The 14096-nt window shown below is 34.6% G+C and overlaps 1 protein-coding gene across 6 annotated transcripts in view; it reads right to left on the reverse strand.

Moving 5' to 3' along the window:
- CHD1 (chromodomain helicase DNA binding protein 1) overlaps nucleotides 1-14096 on the reverse strand; it is an 89413-nt gene that overhangs the window by 20862 nt on the left and 54455 nt on the right. For all 6 annotated transcript variants that reach the window (XM_064274371.1, XM_064274375.1, XM_064274362.1 and 3 more), the window contains 6 exons: nucleotides 12863-13023; nucleotides 11493-11534; nucleotides 10226-10356; nucleotides 9131-9269; nucleotides 8733-8883; nucleotides 711-833 (listed from right to left, as the gene is read on the reverse strand). In XM_064274371.1, the coding sequence (XP_064130441.1) occupies nucleotides 711-833; nucleotides 8733-8883; nucleotides 9131-9269; nucleotides 10226-10356; nucleotides 11493-11534; nucleotides 12863-13023 (747 nt within the window). The remainder of the gene's footprint in view (nucleotides 1-710; nucleotides 834-8732; nucleotides 8884-9130; nucleotides 9270-10225; nucleotides 10357-11492; nucleotides 11535-12862; nucleotides 13024-14096) is intronic.

The following is a 14096-nucleotide window of genomic DNA, read 5'->3' on the forward strand; positions in this document are numbered from 1 at the left end:
CCAACCTTAGGAAAACATACAAAGTTGATGTAATGTAATGAATCAAATACAGTATTAATGTGAATGATATTAACCAACTATAATTAATTATTCCTTTAATAGAGGATTACATAGAAATAGAAATAAAATTTCCATCCTCCCAGGTTAATATTACCTCTAAATAAATACAATACTATCAGAGATAGTATTTAATTTTTTTAAATACTTAAATATTTAACCTAGTGGTACATACATAGTTACTGACATTACGATTACAGGCAAACTTTCAAGGTAGCTTTAGTTTCCCATGACCTCCCTTTTAGTGTCTTTTTCCTGCATTTTTGGAGTCCCTTATAATTAAGCTCAGTGACCTTTGACGTTGGTCTTAAGCTCTCCAATGCCTCCAAATAAAACATTAATGCAGGTTTGATCTCTCAAAAAAGTACTGCACTCTCTAAATATCAAATTTCTCCCATTCCCTGTCCAAATACTAGAAATAACTTCTGAAAGATTTATGAAAAGTATAAGATTTCACTTCTGATAGATAGGACTCGCTAGTTTTAACACGTATGTCCAGATAATTTCCTATTACTATATTCAAATAAAACTACAAAATTACAGAGAAATACACTTATAAGCTCATGCTAACTACATACATCTAGGGTATTCAATACACTAGATTTATTTTACTGAAAAGTAAACAGATCTCAAATATCTGGATTCTAACTTACTGTGCCAGAAAGTCTCTGAGCTTCTTTTCTTGCAAGATCTTTACTAAGTAATTTGATGAGGTAGTCTGCGCGTGTCTGCAACTGCTTTGCTTGTGGTTTTTTATCAGGATCATCTGGGAGAATCTGAAAATCAATTTTTTCAGTCTGTTATTCATAACATGAAAAATGTATTCGCTAAAAATGAATAGCCATTCAAAAATACAGAATTCACTCACAAGTAACAACTTGAAAAATTTATATGAGTAAACAAATCACAGCGAAAAATAATTTTTTAAAATCCCTATACCATAACCACAAATCTAGTTTTTCTAGGAATGAATTGTAAACAACTATTAAAAAAATCCGGAGGCGGGGCCAATATGGTGGACTAGGTGGACGCTACCGCGGATCCCTCTTGCACCAAAGACTCGGAAAAACAAGTGAATCGATCACATACATAACAATCTACGAACTCTGAACAACAAACACAGATTTAGAGACGGAAAACGAACAAATACGGGGAGGCAGCGATTGTTTTCAGAGCCTGGAGCCAGCGCACCAGTCAGGTGGCTTCATTAACATCCGAATAGCCTGAGCCAGAGGGAGAACTCTGATAGGGATCTGACTGCATTTTTTTTTAGCGGAATTTTCTGGAAAAACTAGTTTCCCAGTGATGGCTCGGAGACAGCAGTCCATATCAAACCACATAAAGAAGCAGATCATGACAGCTTCTCCAACCCCCCAAACAAAAGAATCAAAATCTTTCCCAAATGAAGATACAATCCTGGAATTATCAGATACAGAATATAAAAAACTAATTTACAGAATGCTTCAAGACATCACAAACGAAATAAGGCAAACTGCAGAAAAAGCCAAGGAACACACTGATAAAACTGTTGAAGAACTCAAAAAGATTATTCAAGAACATAGTGGAAAAATTAATAAGTTGCAAGAATCCATAGAGAGACATGTAGAAATCCAAAAGATTAACAATAAAATCACAGAATTAGACAATGCAATAGGAAGTCAGAGGAGCAGACTCGAGCAATTAGAATGCAGACTGGGACATCTGGAGGACCAGGGAATCAACACGAACATAGCTGAAAAAAAATCAGATAAAAGAATTGAAAAAAATGAAGAAACCCCAAGAATCATGTGGGACTCTATCAAGAAGGATAACTTGCGAGTGATTGGAGTCCCAGAACAGGGAGGGGGGACAGAAAACACAGAGAAAATAGTTGAAGAACTCCTGACAGAAAACTTCCCTGACATCATGAAAGACGAAAGGATATCTATCCAAGATGCTCATCGAACCCCATTTAAGATTGATCCAAAAAGAAAAACACCAAGACATATTATCATCAAACTTGCCAAAACCAAAGATAAAGAGAAAATTTTAAAAGCAGCCAGGGAGAAAAGAAAGGTTTCCTTCAAGGGAGAATCAATAAGAATAAGTTCAGACTACTCAGCAGAAACCATGCAGGCAAAAAGGGAATGGGATGACATATACAGAACACTGAAGGAGAAAAACTGCCAGTCAAGGATCATATATCCAGCAAAACTCTCTCTGAAATATGAAGGCGAAATTAAGATATTTACAGATAAACACAAGTTTAGAGAATTTACAAAAACCGAACCAAAGCTACAAGAAATACTAAAGGATATTGTTTGGTCAGAAAATCAATAATATCAGGTACCACCACAATACAAGGTCACAAAACAGAACGTCCTGATATCAACTCAAATAGGGAAATCACAAAAACAAATTAAGATTAATTAAAATAAATAAACAAATAAAATAATACACATAACAGGGAATCATGGAAGTCAACAGGTAAAAGATCACAATAATCAAAAAGAGGGACTAACTACAGGAGGCATTGAACTGCCAGATGGAGAGTGATACAAGGCGATATAGAATGATACAAGTTAGGCTTTTACTTAGAAAAATAGGGGTAAATAATAAGGTAACCACAAAAAGGTATAACAACTCCATAACTCAAGATAAAAGCCAAGAAAAACGTAACGACTCAACTAACATAAAGTCAAACAATATGAAAATGAGGATCTCACAATTTACTAAGAAAAATGTCTCAGCACAAAAAAGTATGTGGAAAAATGAAATGGCCAACAACACACATGAAAAGGCATCAAAATGACAGCACTAAAAACTTATTTATCTATAATTACGCTGAATGTAAATGGACTAAATGCACCAATAAAGAGACAGAGAGTCACAGACTGGATAAAGAAACGCGATCCATCTATATGCTGCCTACGAGAGACACACCTTAGACTTAGAGACACAAACAAACTAAAACTCAAAGGATGGAAAAAAATATATCAAGCAAACAATAAGCAAAAAAGAAGAGGAGTAGCAATATTAATTTGACAAAATAGACTTTAGACTTAAATCCACCACAAAGGATAAAGAAGGACACTACATAATGATAAAAGGGACAACTGATCAGGAAGACATAACCATATTAAATATTTATGCACCCAATGACAGGGCTACAAGATACATAAATCAAATTTTAACAGAATTGAAAAGTGATATAGACACCTCCACAATTATAGTAGGAGACTTCAACACACCACTTTCGGAGAAGGACAGGACATCCAGTAAGAAGCTCAATAGAGACACGGAAGACCTACTTACAACAATCAACCAACTTGACTTCATTGACTTATACAGAACTCTCTTATACTTTTTTTTCTAGCGCACATGGAACATTCTCTAGAATAGACCACATATTAGGTCATAAAACAAACCTTTGCAGAGTCCAAAACATCGAAATATTACAAAGCATTTTCTCAGACCACAAGGCAATAAAACTAGAAATCAATAACAGAAAAACTAGGGAAAAGAAATCAAATACCTGGAAAATGAATTATACCCTCCTGAAAAAAGACTGGGTTATAGAAGACATCAAGAAGGGAATAAGGAAATTCATAGAATGCAACGAGAATGAAAATACTTCCTATCAAAACCTCTGGGACACAGCAAAAGCAGTGCTCAGAGGCCAATTTATATCGATAAATGCACACATACAAAAAGAAGAAAGAGCCAAAAGCAGAGAACTGTCCCTACAACTTGAACAAATAGAAAGTGAGCAACAAAAGAACCCATCAGGCACCAGAAGAAAACAAATAATAAAAATTAGAGCTGAACTAAATGAGTTAGAGAACAGAAAAACAACTGAAAGAATTAACAAAGCCAAAAGCTGGTTCTTTGAAAAAATTAACAAAATTGATAAACCATTGGCTAGACTGACTAAAGAAATACAGGAAAGGAAACAAATAACCCGAATAAGAGACGAGAAGGACCACATCACAACAGAACCAAATGAAATTAAAAGAATCATTTCAGATTACTACGAAAAATTGTACTCTAACAAATTTGAAAACCTAAAAGAAATGGATGAATTCTTGGAAAAACACTACCTACCTAAACTAACACATTCAGAAGTAGAACAACTAAATAGACCCATAACAAAAAAAGAGATTGAAACAGTAATCAAAAAACTTTCAACAAAAAAAAAGCCCTGGCCCGGACGGCTTCACTGCAGAGTTCTATCAAACTTTCAGAGAAGTTAACACCACTACTACTGAAGGTATTTCAAAGCATAGAAAATCACGGAATACTACCCAACTCATTCTAGGAAGCCACCATCTCCCTGATAACAAAACCAGGTAAAGACATTACAAAAAAAGAAAATTATAGACCTATATCCCTCATGAACATAGATGCAAAAATCCTCAACAAAATTCTAACCAACAGAATCCAACAACACATCAAAAAAATAATTCACCATGATCAAGTGGGATTTATACCAGGTATGCAAGGCTGGTTTAATATCAGAAAAACCATTAATGTAATCCATCACATAAATAAAACAAAAGATAAAAACCACATGATCTTATCAATTGATGCAGAAAAGGCATTTGACAAAGTCTAACACCCATTTATGATAAAAACTCTTACCCAAATAGGAATTGAAGGAAAATTCCTCAACATAATAAAGGGCATGTATACAAAGCCAACAGCCAATATCACTCTAAATGGAGAGAACCTGAAAGCATTTCCCTTGAGAACGGGAACCAGACAAGGATGCCCTTTATCACCGCTCTTATTCAACATCGTACTTGAAGTCCTAGCCAGGGCAATTAGGCTAGACAAAGAAATTAAGGGTATCCGGATTGACAAGGAGGAAGTAAAGTTATCACTATTTGCAGATGACATGATCATATACACAGAAAACCCTAAGGAATCCTCCAGAAAACTACTGAAACTAATAGAAGAGTTTGGCAGAGTCTCAGGTTATAAAATAAACATACAAAAATCACCTGGATTCCTCTACATCAACAAAAAGAACACCAAAGAGGAAATAACCAAATCAATACCATTCACAGTAGCCCCCAAGAAGACAAAATACTTAGGAATAAATCTTACCAAGGATGTAAAAGACCTATACAAAGAAAACTACAAAGCTCTACTACAAGAAATTCAAAAGGACATACTTAAGTGGAAAAACATACCTTGCTCATGGATAGGAAGACTTAACATAGTAAAAACGTCTATTCTACCAAAAGCCACCTATACATATAACGCACTTCCGATCCAAATTCCAATGTGATATTTTAAGGGGATAGAGAAACAAATCACCAATTTCATATGGAAGGGAAAGAAGCCCCGGATAAGCAAAGCATTACTGAAAAAGAAGAAGAAAGTGGGAGGCCTCACTCTACCTAATTTCAGAACCTATTATACAGCCACAGTAGTCAAAACAGCCTGGTACTGGTACAACAACAGGCACATAGACCAATGGAACAGAATTGAGAACTCAGATATAAATCCATCCACGGATGAGCAGCTGATATTTGACAAAGGACCAGTGTCAGTTAATTGGGGAAAAGATAGTGTTTTTAACAAATGGTGCTGGCATAACTGGATATCCATTTGCAAAAGAATGAAACAGGACCCATACCTCACACCATGCACAAAAACTAACTCCAAGTGGATCAAAGACCTAAACATAAAGACTAAAACGATAAAGATCATGGAAGAAAAAATAGGGACAACCCTAGGAGCCCTAATACAAGGCAAAAACAGAATACAAAACATTACCAAAAATGACGAAGAGAAACCAGATAACTGGGAGCTCCTAAAAATCAAACACCTATGCTCATCTAAAGACTCCACCAACAGAGTAAAAAGACCACCTACAGACTGGGAGAGAATTTTCAGCTAGGACATCTCAGACCAGCGCCTGATCTCTAAAATCTACATGATTCTGTCAAAACTCAACCACAAAAAGACAAACAACCCAATCAAGAAGTGGGCAAAGGATATGAACACACATTTCACTAAAGAAGATATTCAGGCAGCCAACAGATACATGAGAAAATGCTCCCGATCATTAGCCATTAGAGAAATGCAAATTAAAACTACGATGAGATTCCATCTCACACCAACAAGGCTGGCATTAACCCAAAAAACACAAAATAATAAATGTTGGAGAGGCTGCCGAGAGACTGGAACTCTTACACACTGCTGGTGGGAATGTAAAATGGTACAACCACTTTGGAAATCTATCTGGCGTTATCTTAAACAGTTAGAAATAGAACTACCATACAACCCAGAAATCCCACTCCTCGGAATATACCCTAGAGATACAAGAGCCTTCACACAAACAGATATATGCACACCCATGTTTATTGCAGCTCTGTTTACAATAGCAAAAAGCTGGAAGCAACCAAGGTGTCCATCAACGGATGAATGGGTAAATAAATTGTGGTATATTCACACAATGGAATACTACACATCGATAAAGAACAGTGACGAATCTGTGAAACATTTCATAACATGGAGGAACCTGGAAGGCATTATGCTGAGCGAAATGAGTCAGAGGCAAAAGGACAAATATTGTATAAGACCACTATTATAAGATCTTGAGAAATAGTAAAAACTGAGAACACATACTTTTGCGGTTACGAAGGGGGGAGGGAGGGAGGGAGGGAGAGGGTTTTTTATTGATTAATCAGTAGATACGAACTGCTTTGGGTGAAGGGAAAGACAACACTCAATACATGGAAGGTCAGCTCAATTGGACTGGACCAAAAGCAAAGAAGTTTCCGGGATAAAATGAATGCTTCAAAGGTCAGCGGAGCAGGGGCGGGGGTCTGGGGAACATGGTTTGAGGGGACTTCTAAGTCAATTGGCAAAATAATTCTATTATGAAAACATTCTGCATTCCACTTTGAAATGTGGCGTCTGGGGTCTTAAATGCTAACAAGCGGCCATCTAAGATGCAAGAATTGGTCTCAACCCACCTGGAGCAAAGGAAAATGAAGAACACCAAGGTCACATGACAACTAAGAGCCCAAAAGACAGAAAGGGCCACATGAACCAGAGACCTACATCATCCTGAGACCAGAAGAACTAGCTGGTGCCCGGCCACAATCGATGACTGCCCTGACAGGGAGCACAACAGAGAACTCCTGAGGGAGCAGTAGATCAGTGGGATGCAGACCCCAAATTCTCATAAAAAGACCATACTTAATGGTCTGACTGAGACTAGAGGAATCCCGGCGGCAATGCTCCCCAGACCTTCTGTTGGCACAGGACAGGAACCATCCCCGAAGACAACTCATCAAACACGAAAGGGACTGGTCAGCGGGGGGGAGAGAGATGCTGATGAAGAGTGAGCTAATTAAATCAGGTGGACACTTGACAGTGTGTTGGCAACTCTTGTCTGGAGAGGGGATGGGAGGATAGAGAGAGAGGGAAGCTGGCAAAATTGTCACGAAAGGAGAGACTGAAAGGGCTGACTCAATAGGGGGAGAGCAAGTGGGAGTAGGGAGTAAGATGTATGTAAACTTATATGTGACAGACTGATTGGATTTGTAAACGTTCACTTGAAGCTTAATAAAAGTTAATTAAAAAAAAAAATCCTTATTACCTTTCAAAATGAGAACTGGAAGTGTGAGGTTACAAATTTCTTTCAAATATACAACCACTAACATCATCCAAAGGAGCCCTGGTAGAACAGTGGTTAAGTGCTCGGCTGCTAACCAAAAGGTAAACAGTTGGAATTCACTAGCCACTCCATGGAGAAACACGTGGCAGTCTGTTTCTGTAAAGATTTACGGCCTTAGAAACCCTATGAGGCAGTTCTACTCTGTCCTAAAGCATCGCTGAGTCAGAATTGACTTGATGGCAGTAGGTTTGGTTTTGGTTTTAATATTATCCTATGTTATTAACTGTTAAAATACTTTTGGATTCCCTCCCTCTCTCAGTAACAGTATATTCCATTTTAAAAACGATGAGAACCACAAAAAACCAGTTGTTGTCAAGCTGATTTCAGCTCACGGTGACCCCGTATGTGTCAGAGTAGAACTACACTCCACAGGTTTTCAATGGTTGATTCTTTGGAAGTAGATGGCCAGAACAGAAGTCTCTTTTCATCTGACCTATAGATTTTGGACTTGCCAGTCCCCACAATTGTGTGAACTAAGCCCTTGAAGTAAATTTTTCCCTCTCTCCATATATGTATATGTCTCAGTGGCTCTGTTTCTATAGAGAATCCTAAGACAGCTTCACAGTAGCAAATGACAAAGCATCTATGGGTTCCCACTCTGTCAAGTGAAGACGTAAAAATATAAAAAATAAATAATTAAAATGATAATAAAATGCTGTCAATGTTTTTTCCATTTTAGGCCAAGAAATAATTTTAACTAGCATAATAGCATCAAAACCACCAAAAATTCTAAACATTGTTTGATATTAAAAAAAATTATAAAAAAAAATCTATGCCTTAATAATAAAAATATAATTTTAGAGGTAAAGTGATTCTCAGAGATGATTTAAATTCAATCCCTTCATGAAAACCAGCTTCCAAAGAAGCCAAGGTCACACGGCTAGCTAGAGTCATGGTTGCCTGACTCCCAGAGTTTATCTCCACCATAATTTAAAAGCAAAAATTAGGTTAAATTAAACTCAATGTCAGTGGTCAACAGAACAAAAAAATATAAAAGTACCTTGTGTGTTAAACTGAGGTCAGGATCCATTTTAATCATTTCCCAGCTTCCATATCCATATTCGTATATACCAATTAACAAATTGGAATCATCTTCTTTGCCCCAGTCTATATCAAAATGAGCTGCCTTTGTATGGCATGGGATAGTATACCTATTAAAGTTAATAACCACTGTCAAGTTATGTTTATAGTTACCTTATTAAAAACTAATTTTGGAAAACACATTTGAGTCATTAGAACTTCAAAATACTATGCTTTATTTAGTTTTTAAAAACATCTGCTTCAAACTAGCTAATGGCATCATAAAAAAGTAAAAAAAAAATTTTTTTAACGCACATTTACATTCACAAACTATTTAACAACAAAAAAGTTTTACACTGGAGAAACTAAAAAACTCACTGCTTTCTTTCCTCTGGATCTGAAGGAATGGACTTGTGCAATGGTATTAACTCTTCTTCATGGGAGATGACTAGCTTCGCGTTCACCTGTACTCCTGATATTCGGAATGTTGGACCCTTCACTTTTCCGAGCCTACCGCCTTAAATTTTTTTAAAAAAGAATATTACCAAGTATAAGATATATTAATTCTAGAAAACACAAAGCAATTCGTTATTACTTATACTAAAGTATTATTTAAATTAATAAGTATTAATTATTTATATACATATATATTTTTTAATTATTTATATTAAGGGGAGGCTTACTGGCAAACTTTAAATTTCACTGAAAGATTTTCCAGTACATACTAGTGATTATAATCTAGGAGATCTGAAGTCACGAAAAGTTATTTCATGTAATTAAGTGTTCTATCAATTACATAAGATGAATCTAGTAATATCATCAGCCTCTAAATAAGTTAAAATACTTTTTTTTTTTTCAGTGTATCTGATTATAAATCTTATCTAAATATTTTCATTTAGGTAGGCGAATTGTGAAATAAGCACAATGAAATAATTTGTACATTTACATTATCTTCTTCCAGTAATCTATACTAAAAATGTAGTTCTGTTAGCAGTAATTCCTGAAGTTACCTCCCAACCAGTATATTCCAAGGACTCGTAACAATAGATACTACTGCCTTTAATAATACAATTCTGTTCTCTATTTCCCAGGAATGGCCTTGCTTTGTTTTGTAAAGCATCTTTTGGGACGAGATCAATAAGTAACTGAAGATATAATACCTATCTAACTCAACGAAGAGGTCCCTAAGTGGATCAATTTGTTTTGTGCTTGACTGCTAATCTAAAGGTTAGTGGATCAAATCCACCTAGTAGTACCAGGGAAGAAAAGGCCTGGCAATCTGCTTCCGTTAAGATTATAGCCAAAAAAATTCCAAGGGAGCCATTCTACTCTGCACACATGGGGTCAACATGAGTTGGAACTGACTTAAGGGCAAATAACAACAGCAACTCAAGGAAAGTGTTATTCTGAAACTTATATTTATCTCTCTTTAAACCACTCTCTAATAACTTAAGTCACATTTTAATATATTACCTGTTCGTTCCGTCCCTGAAGAACTATCCTTTAAAGCTTTAATGCAACCATTATGTACCAATTCTCCCAGGCGTCTGAGGTCTGTCTCTGACTTATCAACTAGTTCAGCATCTCGAGCAATTGCATCTAATCTGTAATGAAATAATTCAATTTTCAGGTAAATAACAGATAAGCTGTGCAATTTAAGATAGATTAAGCTTTCCTCTATCTCAAGCTCGAAAAGTCACTATATACTGTATATCCTCAAGTTCTAGTTCACAAAACTGGCATCAAATACATAAAAAATAGGAAGATGTAGTAAAGAAATCATCCATTTATACATTCGAGGATTAAAAAAAAGTTAACCAATTCATTATTGTCAGTTGGTGTGCTTCAAATTTGAATATGACATGCCAATTCTACAAAAGCTTTTCATAACTCATCAAATCTTACTATCAAAAAGTAGTTAAAAGTTCAGGATAATTAGAAATGAAAAGGATAATATAAGAGTAAAGATCTATTAATTTTTTATTACTATGAATTGAATAGATAAAATGTACAATGATTAATATTCAAGTCATTTCTTCCTCATCTAAAATACTATGGCAAGATTTCATTGTGTTTCATTAAGTCATTTCAAAATAAAACTGAAAATTTCCCTATTTTAAGAGTTTTATTTATTTATATTTTTGAGGGGGAAAAAAAAAAACAGAATTAAACTAATCTGGGTCTATGTTGCTCTATATTCAGACAGTGGTTTGGCCACAACAAAGGAGAAAGAGTATTCAAGTAACCAACCCTAATTGGGGTGAACATATAACTTCAAAAAAAAAACTTGTCTTAACAACTTGAATCACAATACAATTTATATAAAATAAACCTGTAACTAGGGAAATTTCCCTAATTAGGGAAAACAGAACTGACCTTGAAGTAAGGAGACTAGAGTTCTGGTAACATGGCCTTAAAGGATGAATCTGCTCATGCTATTTTGTAAGTTTGTGATGAATGAGATAAAACATGTGAAAGTGTCTTATTAAAGTGCAAATTAAATATAGTGTTTTACTGACAATTTATAGGGGATAAGAAAATCTTAATGACTAAAAAGAACTAAGGATAGCACAAAATCTTTTTAAAATATCAATGTGAAACTGGCTTTCTATAGATTAATGTTGTAAATGCCCGCTGAAAGCATTTAACAAAGCAGCTCAACTGAATGTTAGAATAAATAAATAAAGCAGAGAGCATATAACACATCCTGTAATTCTATGAGAATGACAAATGAATTTACCTTTCCAGAGGGCCACCAAACTTCTTGTAACTCTTGATAAACCTAACAGGAAACAATTTTGTTTTAAATATAGGCTTCACTAGCTGCTAAAAAAATATGGGTATTTATAATGTATACAGAAATAAAAGAATACTTATTTGTGTACAAATTCATTCAAGTCACTGTACTAACAAAAACGAATAAACTGCTAAAAGCAAAAATGTTAAAACATTAAGATATGACAAATAACATTAGGCTATTTTAACACCCAGCATGATGCTAAGTTCAGAAACCAACATAAATAAAACAATAGATGCTAAATTTTATTTCAGAAATTATTTCCACAAGACAAAAAAAAAAAAAAAAAGTCCAAAGTTACCATAGGAAGTGTCTCCAGAATAATTGTCAATCATATGACACCTCCTCACATTCCAAGTATAGATCAAGGTTTACTGAATAGCTTTAATCAGATGCGTGGTAGTATGGCAAAAGGGGAAAATAAAAGTTTTACTTAAGAACAAAGCTACCTAAGCAGTTGATGGATGAGGAAAAATATCCAGGAAAAGTAGAAGTTGAAATGCCTCTTCAACTAAAGACAGAGTCCAGCAACTCAGGTAGTCATAAAAAGCAACCTTAACAAAAGCTAACAATGTTATGTAGTTAACTGGTAGAAAGAATGAGAAAGAACTTTATCAGTCAAGTCTATGATTTAAAAGAAAAGAGTTACAATGGCTTTAAAGAAACATCAAACTTTTAAAATACAAAAATGAATAACCTTTTCACAAATTTCACATGTGAAATATTACATAAACAAAAGCAAGACTGTCATCCCATTCCCCTTAAAGAAATGTATATAAACAAATATATTTTGAGAAGATATTTCAAATTTACCCTGCATGGTCAATCTTACCTCGATTCCTACTTGGATATATCAGAAATTCTTTCAACATGGTTACTTTCAAAAAGCAAATCAACTCAGTGTTAAGAAACTAGGAAAACATGAAACTAAATTATTCCCACATAAACAGTTACATGTGAGATTCATAAATGCATGAGAATTTTTCACTACATAAAACCTAAAGTATCAAAATATATCTTCGCTATTCAAAAGGGCAATTATTCTGAACCACATAATAAAACCAAAAATAAAATTCACCAGTCTAAATTATGAATAAATAATTAACATGGAAAGGTTAGATGCCAAACTTGTTTTTTCAGGGTTATTATGAATAACCAAAAGCAGAATCACACAAATTCCTACTGAAATATCATATATTTGCCTCCTCTAAAACTTTTATCTTGATCTTTGAAAATGATAGAAATTTTATATTTAAGTTTCACCCTCTAAAAAAAGAAAAGTTGAAGGAAAATGGTCTTAAGTCATATCTTACCGCCTAATTTCAGCATCACTAAATCCTTTAATATTCTCCCGAGGGATAGTCCTTGGTCTTCCACGTTTCTTTGGTCTTTTCCTTTCTGAGATTGAATCACTATCAGATCCAGAGTATCTCCTACTTCTACTGCGTCTCCCTTCACTTCCATTGAAACTGATCTGGAATTTGAAAAATAAAAGATTTACACAATATTAGGGCAAAGAAAGTATTTCTAACACAAAAGCAAAGAACACTATGAAAACAGAATTAGCAAATTAAAAATTATTCTATATATCAAAATATTCTATAAACAAAATTAAAAAGCAAACAAAACAGAGAAAAATGACATAGTAATGACAAGGGGTAATTAATAGAATTAAATATTTAACGTACTCTTATAAATCAGAAAAAAACAGCCTTTTGTAAAAATGAGAAAGATTACTACTGAAGCAATTAATCAAATGACAAACATCATGAAAGTTTTACAGTTTCCCTGGTAATTCAAAAAACATATAAATTAAGATAATAATCAGGTTCAATTACTTTTTATCCATCAAGTTGGCAAAGACTAGCTAAGCAATAATAGTTAGTATTGGTAATGGTACAGAAAAATGGCCACTCATTCACCTCTGATGGAGTATGTAAACTGGGAGAGTGCACTTGGCATCTGGCCTAGCAACATCACTTCTAGGCACAGGCTTTTTCCCTAAGAAGATCAGACATGTGAAAGAACACTAACAGTTGATTATACCATAAAAAAAAATGTTCATGTCTCTCTCAAAAAAAAAAAAAAAGAGCTGGATAATCTATACAAACACTGAGAAGCCATCAAATATGCTCTTCTAGAATAAATAACATTCATGATATATTTGTCAAAGGGGGAAAATAAAGTTATAAAATAACGAGTTCAATTTAATTTAGTAAATGATATGCATAAAAAAAGATGGGAATAATGAATACCATAGTAATATTATTACTAGTGGTATCTCTGGGTGGACAGGCTATGTGCCATTTTCTTTCTGTTCTCCTTCTAAATATCCACTTATTAGTATTCCAATCAGGCTGATCAGAAACTGGAAACAAAAAAATACCAGTTGAACCCACATAAAAGCCTATTTGCAACATCCATTAGTTCTTTACTGGATAACATCGAAAAACCTATTTTCTGTAACTCTCTGAGGTTTCCCCAAGGTCTTAGTACATGTTCGCAACCCTACTATGCTGGAAGCTAATTGAAGCCAAGGATGGTATT

This window comes from Loxodonta africana, chromosome 2 (assembly GCF_030014295.1).
Source record: "Loxodonta africana isolate mLoxAfr1 chromosome 2, mLoxAfr1.hap2, whole genome shotgun sequence".
In the NCBI taxonomy this organism is placed as follows: Eukaryota; Metazoa; Chordata; class Mammalia; order Proboscidea; family Elephantidae; genus Loxodonta; species Loxodonta africana.